At 49.8% G+C, this 18,440-nt stretch overlaps 2 protein-coding genes across 6 annotated transcripts in view; both read left to right on the top strand.

Annotated features, from left to right (window-relative positions):
• Positions 1 to 1,349, top strand: part of TDRD7 (tudor domain containing 7) — a 90,604-nt gene extending 89,255 nt beyond the window's left edge. For both annotated transcript variants that reach the window (XM_044779171.2, XM_070519145.1), the window contains one exon: positions 887 to 1,349. In XM_044779171.2, the coding sequence (XP_044635106.1) occupies positions 887 to 1,107 (221 nt within the window). In that variant the 3' untranslated portion in view covers positions 1,108 to 1,349. The remainder of the gene's footprint in view (positions 1 to 886) is intronic.
• Positions 1,350 to 4,984: 3,635 nt separating this feature from the next.
• TMOD1 (tropomodulin 1) overlaps positions 4,985 to 18,440 on the top strand; it is an 82,320-nt gene continuing 68,864 nt past the window's right edge. For all 4 annotated transcript variants that reach the window (XM_014859748.3, XM_044779166.2, XM_070519150.1 and 1 more), the window contains exon 1: positions 4,985 to 5,141. The gene's annotated coding sequence lies outside the window, so the exon portion shown is untranslated. The remainder of the gene's footprint in view (positions 5,142 to 18,440) is intronic.

Here is an 18,440-nt window from a genome sequence, read left to right as displayed (position 1 = left end):
GCCCCTTGTGGGAAATTCTTAATAATCAGAGAACTTAGCCCACTCACTATATACATAACAGGTCTTTTAAATTATATGCGAAACTCCCAGACTTTGGTCACTGTGGGGCATAATTTATAGTTTATCTAATGTAGTGTATATGGACTTAAATTATTTTAGTTTAGTAGTATTTCTTGGAAAATACCTATTTTTGTCTCAATTTTGTTGTAAAATCTAATTTAAATTCTTAACTCGAGTTCTCAAGTTTGAAAGTCATGGGGATTTAGAAATGACTAGGACTTAAAATTCATTTGGTCCCACGAGTTTATTTTACGGTAAGCCCTGAGAGAGAACTGCAGTGCCCAAGCTCACAGCACTTGAGAGAGGAGGAGTTGGGAATAGTAACTGAGTCTCCAGACTTTCAGCCCAGTGCTTTTACCATGATGTTGTATATAAATTTGAAAAATTAGTATGCTGTAAGTACATTAATTCTTTTTTTTTTTTTTTTTACTATATCTGGTTCATGAGGGGAAAAAAATCTGTAAAATAAATGTCCAATGACATATAGTAATATTTTATTCCCCCTAGTTATCCCTATTATCAGTTTAAATCTGCATATACTTTATGTGGGGAAATGGGCAGTGGTTTTTCTAAGTTCATTTTATAACACAGCATTGAATCTCAGATGAAACCTGTGTCTGTAGGTAAAGGGTTGCAGAAGTAAGCCCGTTCAGAATAGAGAAGCTATAACCTGGACTGTTGTAAGATTGTTCAGCAACTGTTTTTCCGTTAGGCAAGTCTAGCCTGGTATGTTTAAGCTACTTTGGAAAAGACTAAATCGTTTTCCGTTATAATAGATCCAAGACAAGCTCATCTGAGCCCTCGCTCCTCCTCCTCTTTCTCACAGGGGTGAAGTGCAACCAGTGGTCCGAGGAGGCTTCGATGGTGTTTCGAAATCATGTGGAGAAGAAGCCTCTGGTGGCGCTGGTGCAGACGGTTGTAGAGAACGCTAACCCTTGGGACCGGAAGCTGGTGGTCTACTTGGTGGACACGTCGCTGCCAGACACGGATGTCTGGATTCATGATTTTATGTCGGAGTATCTGGCAGAGCTTTCAAAAGTTAATTAATCACGGCTTCTGAGACCTTAACAACTAATTCAGATTGTTTAGCAATAACAAAATGTAGTAGGCTTTAAAAAAATCTTATCTCTGCTACATGGCTCTGACTGCTGTGGGGGATTGAAAAGAAAATGCTTATGTTTGATGAAAGATATTTAACAAGTTTTGTTTTAACAGAGTTGACTTTTCAAGAAAATTGCACTTGAATTATTACTATAATATTAGAATAAAAATGTTTATCAATATAAAAACCGACTACCTTATAATTTGTAGGCTTTATGATCTTAAGATGAAGTTTCCCTTTCTACTCGTGTTCCCTTCTTTGTGGCGCTGAGTTCTTCTCCCGTTAGATCGAGTGGTAGTGTGGTGTGTCCCAGAGCAGGTGGTCCCAAACCATGGGAAGACTATCCTGAGTCTTGAACACGTCAGCAGTGCTAGAGGCGCTGCTGGAGGAGCAGCCCGGGCAACCAGCATGCCCCTCACCACAAATCTTCAGTGGCTTCTCGTCGCCCAGAGTCCAGGCGGAACACCCAGCCCTCCACAGTCTCCCTACCCAACTTCACTGTCCACCCTCCCTGCACCAGCCACCCTGGACCCTTATGTGGTTCTTGAAACCCAGACATGTGCGTCCAGGACTGCTGATATTCTAAAGCAAGACTCGCTCCCCTCCACACTCTGCTTGTTGTATTTCCTCAGCCTGCAAATCATTCTCCACCCACCATGTTTGTCTGTCAGTATCCTCCCTCACCTCCTGGACTGATGGTGAAGCCTTCCCTGGTGCTCGTCCTGCTCCTCTGTACTTTGAGTATGCCTCTCTTGGTGCCCAGATCTCACTGAGCTTTATAGTATATAACTGGTTGCCTCTGCACCAATCACCCCAACTAGATTGTGAGCTCCTTGAGGGAGGGAGAGGTCTTAGTCATCTCTCTAGCTGGTGTTGTACTGGTAAATGTTTGACAACTGGTTCTGGTGGGTGTGGTGGGGGAGTGAGCCTTGATTTGTAGTATCTGACAATTCCCAATATGTGAATATTCCGACTCTTGTTGAGTTACAACAATGTGACATCTCTGAATGTCGAGTTGGGAAGAGATGCACCCAAGTAGCTCTTGTGAGCCTGTACAGTGGACTCCAGCGCCCCACTGTCTGCGTCCTCCCCAACAGACAGAATGACATCTTGCACATATCAGGCACCCTTTATGTGTTTGCTAATTGATGGGCAAGATGGATTGACAGAGGGATAGGTTGGGGGCCTTAGCAGGGATCCAAAGATGAGGTGGGGAGGCCCTGGACTCTTTAAGAGTGGAGCAGTAGGAACAAAGAAAAAATAATAAAGCCTTTTTGAAGTTTTTAATTAGAATTATTATAACTGACATCTTAGATACAGAAGATAGGCAAAAGGAGGTGTCCAAGTAAAGCCAGGTCTTAACGTCTGAGAGCTAGCGTGATGACCCTTGCTCAGTTTTTGGTTGGGAAGCATACTGAGTTTACACTAATAGAGTCTGAAGATTTGCATAAACTATTGAAATATGGAGTGGATTTCAGGAGAGAAGACCAGGCTAGAGATAAAAATTCTTAAAGTCATTATTTGTATTTGAGAAAATCTAGGAAAAGTGAGAATAGAAAGAAGGTAAAGACCAGATGTTTTAATTTTTTCATGTAAAACATTGAAATTATAGCTTTTTAAAATGTATTTTAATATTTATAATTAAAGTGATCCAAAATTCAGGAATGCTTATGCCAGTGATTTAAATAATCATTTATGATAAAAATATCCTGACACATAAATGTTTAAGTGAAATAAAGTAGTGTAAATATTTTTTTATAATGCTTTCTTTCCCTAGCAAAAAACAACAAAAATCCTTAAATTGCCTACAGATAAGGAAGAGGTGGTTTCTATTTCACTGACTTTAGAAATGTTTTCATTACTTTTTAAAATAAATTAATTAATTGTGTTGTTGATATAACTGAAAAATTAATTTGGTGCTCAGACAGTTTGACAGACGGACAAATGAAACTTGACCCCGACCTCATGACATTTTCAAAAGTCAAGTCCAGGTGGATTGAAAGCTTAAACATGAAAGGTTGATGTAGGAAGATAGCATAGGACAATAATGCCTGTATACTACACGAGTAGGAAAGATGTCTTAAACAGGACACACAAAGTGCTAACAAAGAAAAAGATGCATATACTCGATAGAGTAAATGAACACCAGCCCGTCAGAAGACATGATGAAGGTGAAAGGCACAGCACAGAGGGGAGGAATATATATATGGCGGGAAAATAGACCGAATATACCTGATAAACAAAAGACTCTCCAGAAGCAAAATGGGCAACACATCTGAACAAACACTTCACCAAAGAGCAAAAGCATCTGGCCAATAACCACGCAAAGGTGCTCAACCCATTAGGACAGAGGGACATGCAGATTCAAACCTCAATGAGACACCACGACTCAGGCACCAGAAGGGCAAAAAGGTTTGCTTTTTTTTTAATTCCAAGAGTTGTTGAAGATGTGTGCACTTGTGCAGGAGGATACTGGTAAAGAATGTTCACAGTAGCACTATTTCTAGTAGCTGAAACCTAGAAACAACCGAAATGTCCATTAAGAGTAAAACAGATTTTTTTAAAACTGTGGTATATTCATTCAATGGAAACCTCCACACCAATGGGAGTAAACCAAATACAGCCACATGAAACAACACGGACTAGCCTCATGACACGGAGTTGTCTGAAGAATTGAAAACAAACTACGGAGGAGAGAGGCAAGCAAGAGGTCATTACCATGAGAGTCAAAATGACCGTCTTTAGGAGGGAGCCATAACCAGAGGGCAAGGTCACTCCTCAACTGTTGGCAGTGTTGTTTCTTGACTGAGTTGTAGTTCCAACAGGTGTACTCATGATAAAAATTCTTGAACCTGCACACTTATGTTGTATGTACTTTTCTTAAATGTTTGATTCCCCAAGTGTTTAAAATAAATAGTCTGATATATTAAATCATTGCTTTATTTAAAAATATATGGCACATACCCTTTGAAAAGAGCATTCTCTTACACCTAGGAGGGTTTTGTAATCTAAGAATACATTTTCGTGGAAAACAAAATTTAAAAAAAACAACAAAAACAAAATCGAGTGTTTCCTGTTGGTAATCTGTACACTAGGATTAAGAAGAGTTGATATTATTAGAGTCTGCCCCACCAGAATCTTTCCCATAATAATCCAAAGAGACCTTACCTTCTGTCCAACGTCCTTTTTATGAGCCATTTTTAAAATTAAAACACTTAAGTTTCTGTTTGGGTTTAAATCGTTTGTTCTGGAAAACATATTAGCCTTTTAAGAAAGTGGGACTTTCTCGTGGTTATTTTAAGTCATTATTTTGGACACTCTCTTCTCTCTTAGTATAGAGAGAATGCATTCAACTCTTGCAACTACGTGTTCACAAGCTGATCGCTGTTAAAGCTTCGGCTCAAACCAGACCCAGCTGGGCTGCTGCTGCGACGGACGGGCCGTGGCTTCAATCAGAGAGGGAAAGTAAAGGCGCAGCAGCAGGTTGGCTGGCTTTGCTGCATCCAAGGTCCTACCGATTCTTACATCCCAGACCCCGCAGGTATGAACATCCGTCCACCCTTTCCCAGATAACTCTACCGTCGCTCAAACTCCTCCTGGTACAAGTGGAGACACCGAGAATCAGACTACGGGCGACCCGCGCTCACTTGGCCGCGGAGCCAGGCTTCGGGGCGGCCCGGCCCCGGCCCGGCGCTCCCCCAGTGGGTGTCGCTCCCCGGCAGGGGACGGCGCGCTGCGCCCCGGCGCCCCCGAGTGGAGGGAGAGGTAAGGAGGGCGCGGGCGGCGGGCGGCAGGCGGGGCGGGGCGCGGTGACAGCGCGGAGCCGGACCCGCCCCTGGCTCCCACCCCCGGAGCCCACAGCGCCCGCCCGCCCGCCCGCGGCCGCCCGGGAGCTCATCCAGCCCCGCGCTCCGCTCGCCCGCCGCCGCCCGCGCCCGTCCGCCGGCCGCCCGCGCCCGCCCCGCAGCTCCACGGCCCGGTAAGCCCCCCACCAGGCCAAGGGTCCCCCTCGCGCTCTCGGGGCTCCCTGCCCCCGCGCCGGGCCCCAGCCATATCTGGGCAAAATATTCAGCTGTCGCCGCCGCCGCCAAGAGGGACTGAGCGTGGCTCCCTCTATAAATAGCCGCCGCCTCGGGTTGCCTCCGGGGCTGGGGAGCCCGGGTGTCGGGGTCCGGAGCCCGGCGTTCCGGTCCGTGCCGCCCCGCGCGCGTGGCCGTGGCCAGGGCGCCCTCCTCTCTGGACCCCGGCGCCGCGTCTGTAAACGGAAGGACCTGGGGGCCCTCGAAGAGCATCGCCGAGGGCCGGGGTCCTGGCGGAGAGGGCGCCCCCGCCGCCTGCTCGACCCCAGCGCAGCGGGGCTCCGCGCCCCCGGGCGCTCGGCTGGTGCAGGTGCCCGCCCGAGCCCGTCACGGAGGCGCGGCCTCCCTCCCGCTGCGGAGAGACCGGGGTGGGAGTAGGGGCGGACGCGCTCGTGTGGACGTGGAACCCGGGTTCGGGCTGCGCCTGTTGGTAGCAGGAAAAGTTTCCCAAACCACGGGAGATGGCGAGGTTTAAAGCACCACCATACACGCGTTTCGCGCCGAGGTGGAGCGAGAAAGAGCCTGTAGGCAGGAGCCCTCTCGCTGTCCCCAACTCACATGATGGACATGGCAAGCCCCCTTCCTTCTCCAGGCCTCGGTTTCCCCGTTTGTAGGGTGGGGTTTGGTTCTGGCGATGGAGCTAGGAGCCGGCCGAGAGAGCAGCAGGGCGCGCTTTGACCGCCGGCGCTCCCCTCACCTGTTCCCGGCTCCGGGCCCGGGACGCTGGGGGCACAGCCGCGCACATCGCGAGGCGTGCTGGAAACCCGAGACTGGCGAGCGCTCTGACTCAGGGGTCCTGCTCGGACCTACTAGGCCCCTCGGGATAGCCTAGGCCGTGCACCCCCAGGAGGCGCGACCCCCGGTAATTATGGGCATCTCTCTCCGGAGCAGCCATCGCTTTCGTAAAGTAGCATGTGACTCAAACAGCTTTAGACCCAATGAACTAGGCTGGGCCAGAGGCTCCAGTCCAGCTGCTCCCTGGCCTCAGTTTCCCCATCTATACAGTGCCTATGATGCGACCTCGGAGCCCTCCTGCTATTACCGACCCTGCACTTGGCCTTGACCTTCGCCCTCCCAGATTCTTAGAGATGACCTGGCCCACCCCTTTCCGCATCCAAATTACAAAACCAGACCCTAACTCAGGTTCTGGCCCCTCAGCCGGAGTACCCGGAAAATCTCTATCTTTCTCTCAGTGGTGACAGCCATTTTGTTCTCCATGAAGGGTCCCAGAACCCCCTGCTCAAGGTCACAGCTGTTGGAAACCCCAGGAGGTCTGTAGTCCCCACCAGCTTTCTCATCTCTCTCCTGACACTTCCTGCTGCTCAGGCAGGTCTTGGGGATCTGTGGGCACCCCACCAATGTCCCCGCTTCTCTGATCTGCTGCTGTCCAGGACTTTCGCGGCTCAGACCATAGCACCCTCGTCCTGAAGTTTCATTTTTGTTTCTACTTTACTTTCTATTACTCTATGCTTTCTCTAAAGCCATCGCAAGGCCTCATAGATAGAAGTAAGGGAAAATGGAGACAAATAGTAAGGTTCTCATTAATTCGAGCCACGTCACAAATATGCAGAGAGTGAAAGCACAGAACCCTGTCACTTCAGTATATTAACTCTCTTGAATGAGCCAGGCTTGCAAAGACACATGTAGATGGTCTTGGCCCTTGAGTTCCTCCCAGCCGGAGTGGAAAGCCAGTGTCCTCTAAAAATAGCCTCCACCCCACCTTATCAGAGTCTCACACCTGCTCCCTCCTCCGGGAGGGCTGCTGCCTGCACGACAGCTGACAACAGGGAGCGTGTCCTGGAGCTCTGAGTAGCAGGAGGTGGACTGGCCTGGAGGTTAGGACCCCTGCCTCCAGCCCTAGCTCCGTCACCCCCTTAGAGTGACCTTGAGCTGTGAGGGGAAGGGCAAGATGGTCTCCAGTGGACCTGGAGTCCAGAGGGCTCCGAGTTTCCCTCGGAAGACATTCTAGCATGAGAAAAGTGAAGGCACGACATGCAGGGGAAGCCCCTGTGTAGGGGAGGGCGAGAGTGGGAGAAAGGGGCTTCCCAAGGGCCAAGGGAGGAGAGAGGCCAGCAGTGCCGTGCTGTTTGCTGTGGAGAGACTGTGGCCATGAGGACTGGGAAGCGGACTCCAGGCTTGGCAGGTGGTCTCGGGCGACTTTAACCAGAGTATTGCAGAGGGTCCAAAAATGGGATCTGCCACTGCCTTACCGGGACCAGTGACCCAGCCTGTCTGACTGAGCCTCGGTTTCCCCCTCTGTACAATGAGGATAAAATAGCCCCGTTTCATAGAAGATGCTGTGGGGACTGAGTGAGAAGATGCAGGGAAAGCCCTTAGCCCAGCGCTTGGTACCCGCAGTGGTGTCATTAGGTTTAGTGAGGGGGAGAGGCAGAAGCTGATGGGAGCTGAAGCCATGGAGCCAGAGCCTACAACTCTTCTGCAAGCTGGGATGAGAAAGGAAGGGAGAAGGAAGGTGGTAGGAGCTGGAGGCGGGGCCCAGAAAGGAGGCAGGTGTTTCTGGGATGAGGAGTGTGAGAAGAGAGGGGGGAGGGCTGGTGAGGAGGATGACAGGAGCCCCTGGGGGGTGCACACAGGAGGACTGAGGGCCCTCCTTGATGACCTGCTGACTGCTCTAGAATCACATTCCTCTAGAATCAGGCCGAGCAAAGAAAGGGTAAACTGAAGCCAATCCTGGCTCAGACTCGAGTGTCCCCTTGGCAGCATCTGCAAAGGGGTAGTGAAGGGCCATGCAGGGTAGTTTGCCTCTGCCCAAGGGCCTCGTGACCTTGGCTTGCTTGTTTCTGAAGTGACATCATCTATTGATGACTCTCACTGAGCCCAGTCATAATGGCCTTTTCCAGTCAATGTTTTGATTTTTCAGTCTTACTAATGGACCAGCCAGGCTGCCAACATTTCTAAACAGGCCAGTTCCCTTCTCACTTAAAGGCAGAACACCAAATAGATCGATTATTTGGCTGCTAGGAGCCATTATCAGTTTAAAGCCACAGGCTTGTCTCTATGGAAAAATATGAATCACATAGCATAATTCTGGGCCATTTCCTCTCTTTTGTTTTGTAAAATCCTCCTTCGGTTCATCACGATAGGATCTGACTCTCTCTGCTCTTCGTGATAAGGAAGAGTGAGCTCACTGGAGTCAGCCCAGGACAGGCTGGGAGGCTTGCTTCACGGAAGGAGGCGCTGGGTCCTGTCTGATCTGAAAAACTAAGCGAACGAAAGCATTTCTTTTGTTGCTCCTTTTCTTAAATCCTTTTGTTTTTCTCTCCGAGAGAAACAGCTGTGTCAAAGGGCTGGACATCTCTGTGCATGAGAGGAAAGTGGGAGAGAGCCGGAGGCCAGCTCAGCCCGTGTCCCTGTCTCAGTTCTCCTCAGTCCCCAGCCTGAGCCACCACTCACTCTGGGACTTCTAGGGCTGTGACCCCAGGGCCGTTCCTGGAGGTGATTCTGGTGGGTGATGAGGTTTGCTCTCCATGCCCCTGGGAACCCAGGGAGGGAGAGGTGCCTTGGCCTCACTCAGCCTCCTTCGTGGACTCATCTCTTCTGCCCATCCTTAAATGTTGGTGCCACTCTCAACAACCCTACTCTCTTTTCACCACATACCCTCCTACAATCCCATTTACTCCCATGACTCCAACCACCCCTTATAAATTCACAACTCCCAAATTCGTGCATCCAGCCTGGACCGCCCTGCTCAGCTCTAGGCATCGACGACTCCTGCCAATTGGACAAAGCCCACAGGGCATCCCAAAGGCACTTCACACCCGACAGGCCCAGGCTCACCACCCAGTCCTCCTCTGTGTCCCCATCTTGGTTAACAGTAACACCATCCACCCGGGCACCAAGCCAGAAACCTCCCTTCCCTTTGCCACCCCGTTCATTCGGTCAAGAGTCCAGTCAATTCTACCTTCCTTCGTATCTCTTCTGTTCATTTCTATTCCGCAGTCACTACCCCAATGGAGGACTTTGCATCCTCCTCTGAGCTCATGTCAGAGCCTCTTCAAAGTGTTTCTGCCTCAAGTCTTCTCTTCTTCCATGCTGCTGTTAAAAGATCTTTATGAAATGTAGCTATGACCCTGTTATTCCCCTCCCTTCAGGATTCCCTATTTCATACTGGATTCCTTAGCAGGGAACACCAAGACCACCTAAGATCTGGCCCAACCCACTTCTCCAAGACCACCTCCTAGCAGTCCCCCCAACTCTCCTTACCTTCTGTCATAGTGCCTTTGTGCCTCCCTGCCTTTGCCCCTGCTGTTCCTCTCTCCCTTCTCAACGTGGCGAACTTGTAACCATCCTTTAAATCAAAGCTCTTCGCTGCCTCACCTGAGCTCCCACAGCCCCCTGCATGGACCTCAGAGAACCAGGCATGGTGTGTTCGAAATGGAATCATGTCCTTATCTCTGGCTACGCTGAGAGCTCCTTGAGGACAGTTGATGGCTCATTTATTTCTCCTTCCACAGTGTCCAGCTTGGAGCTCACCTCTTGGTGTAGTGCAAGTATTTATATTTTAATAAACGACTGACCACTGAATGAATGAATGAATGAGTAAAAGATTAAGGAGAGGAAAGCCCTGTGATAACCATGACAGTCACACATCAACCAGATCTGTAACGTGTCCCCATGCCACCATACACCAGCTCCACAAGGGCAGAGACCACACGTGATCTGCTCCCCAGCGACTCCACAGCCCTGTCAGCCCCATCACGGTAAACAGAATGAACCCATGATCTCGTTTGAAACTCACAGTACGCCTGTGAGGGAGGAAGGGCAGGTATGATTACCTCCTTTTTGTAGAGAGGACAGGGAACCCCAGTAGGGATTGGTCCAGGTCATCCCCTGGAGTGTGCGTTCCCGAACAACCAAGGTGCTCTCCAGGCTCTGTGGACCTGCGAGGCGGGAGTCCTTGTATTCCGTACAACGCTACTCTAACATTTGCATCTCGGGACCTTATTAAAAATGCAGATTCAGGCTCAGTAGGCCTGGGAGGGACCTGAGAGCCTGAATTTCTAATAAGCTCCTTGTTTCTATAAGCCCCAATAAGCTTAATAATTCCTAATAAGCTCTAATAAACACATAAAAATGTGATGCTCATCCTAAATACACAGACCACCGTACTTTAAGCACCAGATGAGTACTAGTTATCTCAGTTTTCTGTTGGCCATTGCTTAAAAAAATAGTGTTTTCATTAAAATCTACAAATGAATTCATTTAAACCCTGACTCAAAGGCTCTTTCTGGTCTTCTTTTTATGGGGCACATGACAGGGGCTTGAAGAACACGATGGAGGATACTGGGGTGCAGCATGTGGGCAAGGCTCCAAGAACAGGATGCACTGGTGATGGAGACTAGCGATGGGACACGTGATTGGGGGCGGGGCATGCGGTGGGGCACGTGGCCGGAGCACGGTGGACAACAGGACAAGGCCCCAGAAACTGCCTGGTGCTGGAAGGGGCAGGCCTCGTGGCAGTGGGTTATTTCCACCTTCCTCCGCTTTCCCACCTTCTCCCTTATGTTCTGGAGAACTTTAAGCCCAGACAGGGCTTTCAAGTCAAACTGCCCCGTTCCTGGCCAGCCTAGAGCCTCCCCTGAGGAGCTCCAGCTCCTGTGTCTGATTGTCTTTTTCAGTGCACGTGGCTGACAAGGTCAGTATCTGAGCCCAGGATGAGTGCCCGGCCCGGGCTGGGTGGAAACCTGGAGGCCTGCCTCAAAACCGCTCAGAAGAGAAGGGAGAAAGGGGCCCTGAGGACGGCCTTCCTCCACACAAACCCGGGAAGATGTAAAAAGTCAGACTGGATGGCAGCATCCCGTGCGTTTGTTTATGGTTTTTATACTGCGTTCCACTTACACCATTACAGGGGTTTGAGATGGCTTAAAACAAACCCGCACAGACAATTAACTAAGAAAAGAAACAAAGAAAGAGCAGAGCAGTTGAAAATTAGGATCCTGAAAATCCTTGGGAATCTGGACCCTTGCTCCAAGAAAATGAGCATATCCATACACATGACAGTTTGCATAGTGTCTCAGTGGGTGCATGGATCCCCCTGAGGCCCTTCAAGAGCCCAGAAGATGAATGCCCAGCACAGAAAAAGGGGAGAAAATTATGCCAGCGTCCTGGCTGAAGACGGCAGCTGTATTTGGACACTCAAGTCAGCTCTGGGAGGAATCGTGACAGCCAAGGGGAAAGGGAGACAAGATGAATTGGAGAACACTTCATGTCCAAGAAAAAAGAACACCAGTCTTTCAGGAGATAGAATTGTTTTTTTAGCTGTTACTCTCAGAGTATTTTGCCAGGATGGGACACCGGATGGAAGGCATTTAGTGTAGCAGTTGAGAGCATGGACTTTGGCGACCACCTCCCTGGGTTCAAATCTAAGGCCTGCCAGTTATTGGCTTGTACGCTCAGGTAACTTTTAACTCCCTTGTGCCTTAGTAGATGGGGAACATCTATAAAGTGGGGTCGTCATGGGGACTAAAGAAGTTATTATATGTAAAATGCTTAGACAGTTCCTGGGACCTTGTTAGCGTAGAGTCGGGTGAGCTGTTATGGGAAGGCAGCCTGGAGGAGTGATAATGAGTACACTCAGGTTGCCTGCCTGGATTCAGATCCCGTCTCTACTGCTTAATAGCTTTGTGACCCTGGACACTTACTAGGTTAGATCGTGTTTCCCCAAAAGTCCTGTCCGCCTGGAATCTCAGAATGTGAATGTTCTCTGGAAATAGGATCTTTGAAGTTGTGATTCATTAAGATGAGGTCACACTGGATTAGGGTGGACCCTGAATCCAAAGATTGGTGTCCTTATGACAAGAAGAGAGGCCATGGACAGGGAAGAAGACCTTGTGACGGTGGAGTCAGAGATCAGAGGGGTGCAGATACAAGCCAAGGAGTGCCAAGCATTCCTAGCTTTGCTAGGAGAGAGGCGTGGCCCATCTTTCTCCCTCAGGGCCTCCAAGAGGAACCAAGCCTGCCGACACCTTGATTTCCAATTTCTGGCCTTCTGAACTGCAATCGAATATGTTTGTGTTGTTGTAAGCCATCCAGTTTGTGGTCATTTGTGACGGCAGCCCTGCGAACGGACAGTCAGATTCCTGCACTTCAGTTTCTTCATCTGTAGAACGGGAATAGAAAGTACCTACTTCGCAGAGTTATTGAGATTGCATGAAACAATCCATGTAAAGAGCTTAGCGCCGTGCCTGGTATGCAGTGCGTACAGAATAATGCTTGCGTTATTATACATTACGTATTATATAATTATATATAGTATAACAAGGTACAGTGATATAATGGGCAATAACAGCCTCGAGGATGGTGTTAATAGTATTCTATTGTATGTCTACACTTTATTTACTCAATGCCCTTTTGAGGAACTTTAAGGTGGTTTCCAGTTTTTTGCTAATATAGATAATAATCAGATAATTTGCACATATATCTGTGTAATTGAGTGAGTAAGCTGGTAGGATAAATTCCTAGAAGTGGAATTGCTGAATCAAAGGCTGTGTACGCTCGGATGGATATGGCTTAACTGACCCTGGAAGAGGGTGCGCCGAGGCGCCCTTCTGCTCCCAGCGAGGACGCAGGTCTCTACAACCTGTGAGCCCCAGGAGTGCTCAGACGTTTTCATCTCTGTTCCTCTGATAGATGAGAACTCATGTCTCATTTCTCAATCTGCTTTTCTATAATTATGAGTGAATATCCTTATCTGTTCATAGGCTTATTAACCATTTGTATTTTTATGTAAATTTCCTGTTCCTTTCCTTTTCCTACATACGTGTAAGCTACTAAACATCCTGGCTTAACCCAGCCTCCCTTAAATGTGCTCCGAACACTGACATTAGCCCACAGTCGGGCAAATCGTCTAACACGAAGGCTAGTTTATAATGAAGTGTTGAGTATCTCATGTAATTTATTGAATACTGAACTGAGAGTGACAAACAGAATGGCTGCCTGGGTGCAGAATGGGTGTCAGTGTGTCGGCTGCTCACCCTCGTGACCGCGTGGTGACTGGGAGCTGTCGCTGCCCAGCATCACTGGAGAGGATCACACCACATGTGGCTCGCCCAGGAAAAGATCAAAATTCAAAACCGGAAGTGCAGTTTCTACTGAATGCACATGACTTTCGCACCATCATAAAGTTGAAAAATCATAAATCAAACCATTATAAATTGGGGACCATCTGTAATAATAGTAGACATTCATTCATTCGTTCAACAAAACTGCCTTCTCACGTGAGAGGTGAGGGGCTTCGTGTTGGACCGTGAGAGACAGAGGAGCTGCCATCGAGCAGCTTTGAGTCTTGGGTGTGGAGGGTGCAATAAGACGATGCCTCTGTTGGCAGAGGCCTCTCTGCAGGCCTCTCCCATTTGCACTAAGGTATTTGGGGGGCTGGAACCCTTCTCAGCCCTTTTCAGGTGTGGAGAAAGATGGCCTGGAAGAGGCAGAGGCTGGTGAGAGCTCATGGCAGTTGCCAAGAGCCAGGGAGAAGGAGCCACAGAGCGGAGTGTGGCATGGTTTGTAGGGCAGCTGGGATGGGAAGATGGTTTCATAGTCTTTTCCTGGAACCCTGCTGCTCACAGTGATTTGTGTGGTGACTCAAACACCATGATGACCTCAGGAGATGCAAAATGAAAACACACCCTGGTGCATGCAGGCACACGCACACGCGCCTTTCTAATTTAAGACGTTTGACAACTTTGACCTGTGGACCTTCGAGGCTCAGTGTGTCCTGGGATGGAGTGCTTGGCAACTGCAGAGAGTGATGCAGTCGAATGCTGTGTTCAGTTTCCCTGCTTCTCTCAGAAGGTGCTTTCCCATATGACTAAGACAATGAGGTCAGCCAGGGAAAAATAAACGTGAACAGGCCAGAAAACAAGTCTTTTAAAGATAGCTGGTCTCTGAGTCCCCATCCTCTGTACTCAGTGGCCCCAAACATGTCTTTCATAATAGAATCCATCCTTGACGGGCCTTAAATCTCATCTGTCAACTCCCAGCAACCACTCTCAGTTGAGATGTCAACCTTCTCCAGGAGACCTCACCTAGGACTCAGTCATATCTGCTCACATGACGGCTGTGACAGGTGCTCACCACCTCCTGAATCAGCCTAGTGCCTCCTTGGGCATTTTTTTATTGTTAGAAAGTTCCTTGTGCTTATGGGAAATCTACACCCTGACAGTCTCAGTATATTGACGTCTTCTGCCCTCTGGCAGAAACACTTCTGTTTCTTCATCCCCAGGTCAGCCCATTAGAGGTTTGCAGAGTGTGACATGTTCCTGGTCCTTCAACTATTCTTCATGTGACACTGTGCTCCCCTTCTCAGGACTCAGCACCACTCGAGAGAGAGGCCCAGTTCACAGAAGAGGCCACCCACATGGCCGATGGGCGTCAGAACTGTGCTCAGCATCACTAGTGATCAGGGAAATGCACAATGAGCTACCACTACCCAAATGCCATAATGGCTAAAATGAAAAGTACTGACGATACCAAGAGTTGACAAGGATGTGGAGCAACTGGAACTCTCACAGATTGCTGCTGGGGTGTAAAAAGTACAATTACTTTGGAAAACTTCAGTATCTACTGAAACTAAATGTATGCCTACTCTATGACCACCAATTCTACTGCAGGGCACATGCCCAAGAGAAATAAGTGATTATTTCTACCAAAAGACATTCATAGCACTATTTATAATTATCAAATACTGGAAATAACTTAAATCGTCCACTAACAGTAGAGTAAATAAATGAATTATAGTCTAATTCATATAATGGAATATTACACATCAGTGAAAAAGAAGGGACTGCTGCTAACACACAACATGGGTGAATCTCACAGATGTAATGTTGAGTGAAAGAAGCCAGACGCAAGAACACACTCACTGTATGTTTTCATTTGCATGGTGTTCAAAACCAGTCAAAGCCAATCTGTGGTTTTAAAAGTCAGAGTAGTAGTGACCTTTGAGGGAGATGGAGTCGGGGGCAGTGTACAGGAGAGCCTTGTGGTGGGCTGGAGATGTCCTATATCTTCATCTGAGTGGTATTTACATAGATGTAGACATATGGGAAAATTCAGTGAGCTGTACTCGTTAGACTTGCGCACTTGACTGTGTATAACCTATGTCTTACTAAAGAAGAGAAAAATCCCCCCCCCACCCCCAGTGAAGGGGGAGGCCCATGTTGAGCTCCAGTACAGAGCCGAGCAAGGCTGTCAACCCCTTGCTTTGGCTGCTGCACTGTTCTCAATGCAGCTGAGGTCGCATCATAACTTTTGGGGCCAACGCCTCACACTGTTGACATACGTTGGGTGGACAGCCACTTGAGAACCCCCAAATCTTTCTTATGGCTGCTCAAGCGTGTCCACCCATCCAGCATTTGTAGGGTTGGCCTGTGGGCTGGAGCGTCGTGGGACTGAGGAGAGGGGAGGACCCAGCAATCTGAACGGCACCTCCTTTGTCTCATTCCCCTTCACAGCACCCCTGAGAGCCATGTGTTATGCTCTCATTTTCCAGATGAATCCATTCACCTCAGAGGCACTAAGTGACGTACCTGAGGCTGCCCAGCCCGTTAGAGCCAGGCAGGGGTTTTGCCCAGGTCCGCGCAACCCCTAGTCCAATCTTTCGCCTCTCACCAGGCTGACCTGAGACAAGACCTCATGTGTAAAGTGGGGCTAACGGCCCAGCTTGTCCCCCCGATGGTGGAGGAAGAGACCATGTGTGTGACACCACCCCAGGGACCTCTGTGTGAGTCTGATCCTCCCAACTTAATTATAAGCTTCCTGAGGTTAAGGACTGTCTCACTAATTTCTGTTTCTTCCACAAAGGCCCACCACACCCTGCACATAGGGAGTGCTCAATAAATACTCACCCAGTGAATTAGATTATGGAAACTGAGATCCAGAGAGGTACAGCAACTTGCTCAAGGTCACCTGGCAATTCCTCCACCAAAGTCAGGATTTGTAACCAGGTCCCCTGACTCCCATCCCAGTGCTCCTTCTGCCATTGGCCCCAGCTTCCTGTAGACCCCAGAGACCAGAGATTCCAATGGGTTGGAAGATACTAGGGAGGAAAAGGACCATCCTTGCATCCCACAAGGCTGCATCTGGCCGGGGCCTTCAGAGTGTGTGTCCTGGGAAGGAGGCTGGGAACAGGTTGCAGGTTGTGTGGTTGTTCTTCTCTCAGAAGGACCCTATGCTTGGCCGAATGCTCTGCAATCAGTTTCTAGAAATTCGGAATTTTATCTTAGGGTGTATATTTTTAAGTGAAGTCTCATGGACAGGGGAGCATGCAGCAGGGCTTGGAGCCTCATCCCACGCAAGTCCCACCTCCTGCTGCCTCTCTGCTTCCTGAGATGGGTTCTTAGACCCCAGCTGCCTCGCCTCCTGGCACCTCCAGCTGCCACCAGACTCCACCTCCCACCCCAGCCCAGCTGCCGCTGGAGCTCTCTGCCCTGGTGCTCAGCTGGCAACTCTGCAGGGCAAGCCTCCCAGCCATTGCTGATCCAGGTGCCCATGGACCTGGCACAGAGGTTGCAATGCCCTTGGGATCTCCTGTCTCCTGCCTGCTGCTGAAAGGAGAGATGCCTGGCTTGACATCTGGGGTCGCGTCTGTCCCACATCTGGCAGGGGAGGGAAGCTGGCAGCCAGTAGACTTGGCGTGCATGCTTTGAGTTGCAAGCACCTGTGCGATCACGACATTAAATAATAAAAAAGAAAACACTACGACAGATCAAGAAAGAGACCATGAGAGAAAGAAAAAACTTTACATCTTGGTACCTTTAATGGTGCTTTTTCTTATTTTTGAACAAGAGACTCCAAAGTTCTATTTTGTGGACCTGGCAAGTTCTGTAGCCGGTCCTGCCTGGGAGAATCTTCCAGGAGGCCAGGGTGAGAGCCTGGGCCGTCTGCAGGGGCTCTCTGGGGAAGGAGCCTGCAGGGGATTCAGGCCTCTGCCCCCCCAGCTCTCTCCCTCTCCGTCTCTCCTCCTCTGCGCTCATCTGTCTGGATCCCATCACAGGGACAGCACGCCAAGGCACACTCCCTTCTTGCCCTGAGGGAGCATGAGCGTGGTCGTTGTTTATAAACTGCAAAGGTCTCTGCACATGGAGTGGCTCTTGCTATAATTACTGCGTCACATTTTATGACCCCGTTCTAAAATCTAACATCAGGGAAGTTAAGCCCCCCAAAACTTCCACTGCCCACTTGTCTGCCCCTTCCACACTCTACCTCGCCTTCTGGCCCCAGCCAAGGATCGGTTGACTTTCCTGGCCGGGGATAGAATTTGGTTGTCCACCCTGCCCCCAGGGTCTGTTTCCCTGATGACACTTCACTGTGACCTCAGGCACACGTGTACGCTGAGCCAGGCCAGGGCCACTGAGGTGGGCGGCTGGTCCCACGGGGTTGCTGCCCTCCTGCAGCCCAGCCAGGGGGCCAAGGGGTGTGGGAGCCACGGACTCCTCCCCGGGCAGGGAAGCGCACTCTCACAGGGCTGCTCCCAAGGCTGGGGGAAGAGAGAGGCCATGGGACCCCATTAAGGAGGCTGGGGGACCGTGAAGGGGCTGTGCTCCGAGGACTTAGGAGGACTTCTGAGGGTGTGGAGGTGGGAGAGGCACTTCAGGCTGAGGAAACAGCTTGAGCACAGCCCAGAGACGGAAATTTCAGGGGTGGTCGGGGACGAGTGGTCTGGAACTGCTGGAGGGGGAAGGCCTGTGGTGGAATGAGAAGCTAGGGAGGCACAGAGGCCACCAGGTCTCCGAGGGCCTCCCCCCAGGCTGCGGAGTCTGCTGTCTGTCTGGCATCATGGGGCTGTGGGAGGTTCTTCGGCTCAGAAGCAGCGTCAGAAGTGGTTTTCACAAAGATCATTTGGAGTCTGAGTTGAGTGGGGACAAGAAGGTGGGAGAACGGAGGCTGGGAGACGGGTTGGGAGGCTGATGTGAAAAGAGATTTTAAAAAGGCAAGACCGTGAAAAGGGAGAGTAGGGACAGACACAAAGGATGTTGAAGAGATGGGAGTCTGGTCACAAAAGGACAAATACAGTATGATCCACTAGCTGAGGTCCCCGGGGCTGTGAGACTCAGAGACAGAAAGCAGAAGGGCGGCTGCCAGAGGCGGGACGTGGGGATGGGAGTTAGTGCTCAGCCGGTCCGGAGTTTCAGTTGGGGAAGACGAGCAAGTCCTGGAGATAGCTGGTGGTGGTGGATGCC

This window comes from Equus asinus, chromosome 10 (assembly GCF_041296235.1).
Source record: "Equus asinus isolate D_3611 breed Donkey chromosome 10, EquAss-T2T_v2, whole genome shotgun sequence".
NCBI lineage: Eukaryota > Metazoa > Chordata > Mammalia > Perissodactyla > Equidae > Equus > Equus asinus.
This window is presented reverse-complemented; position numbering and strand designations above follow the sequence as displayed.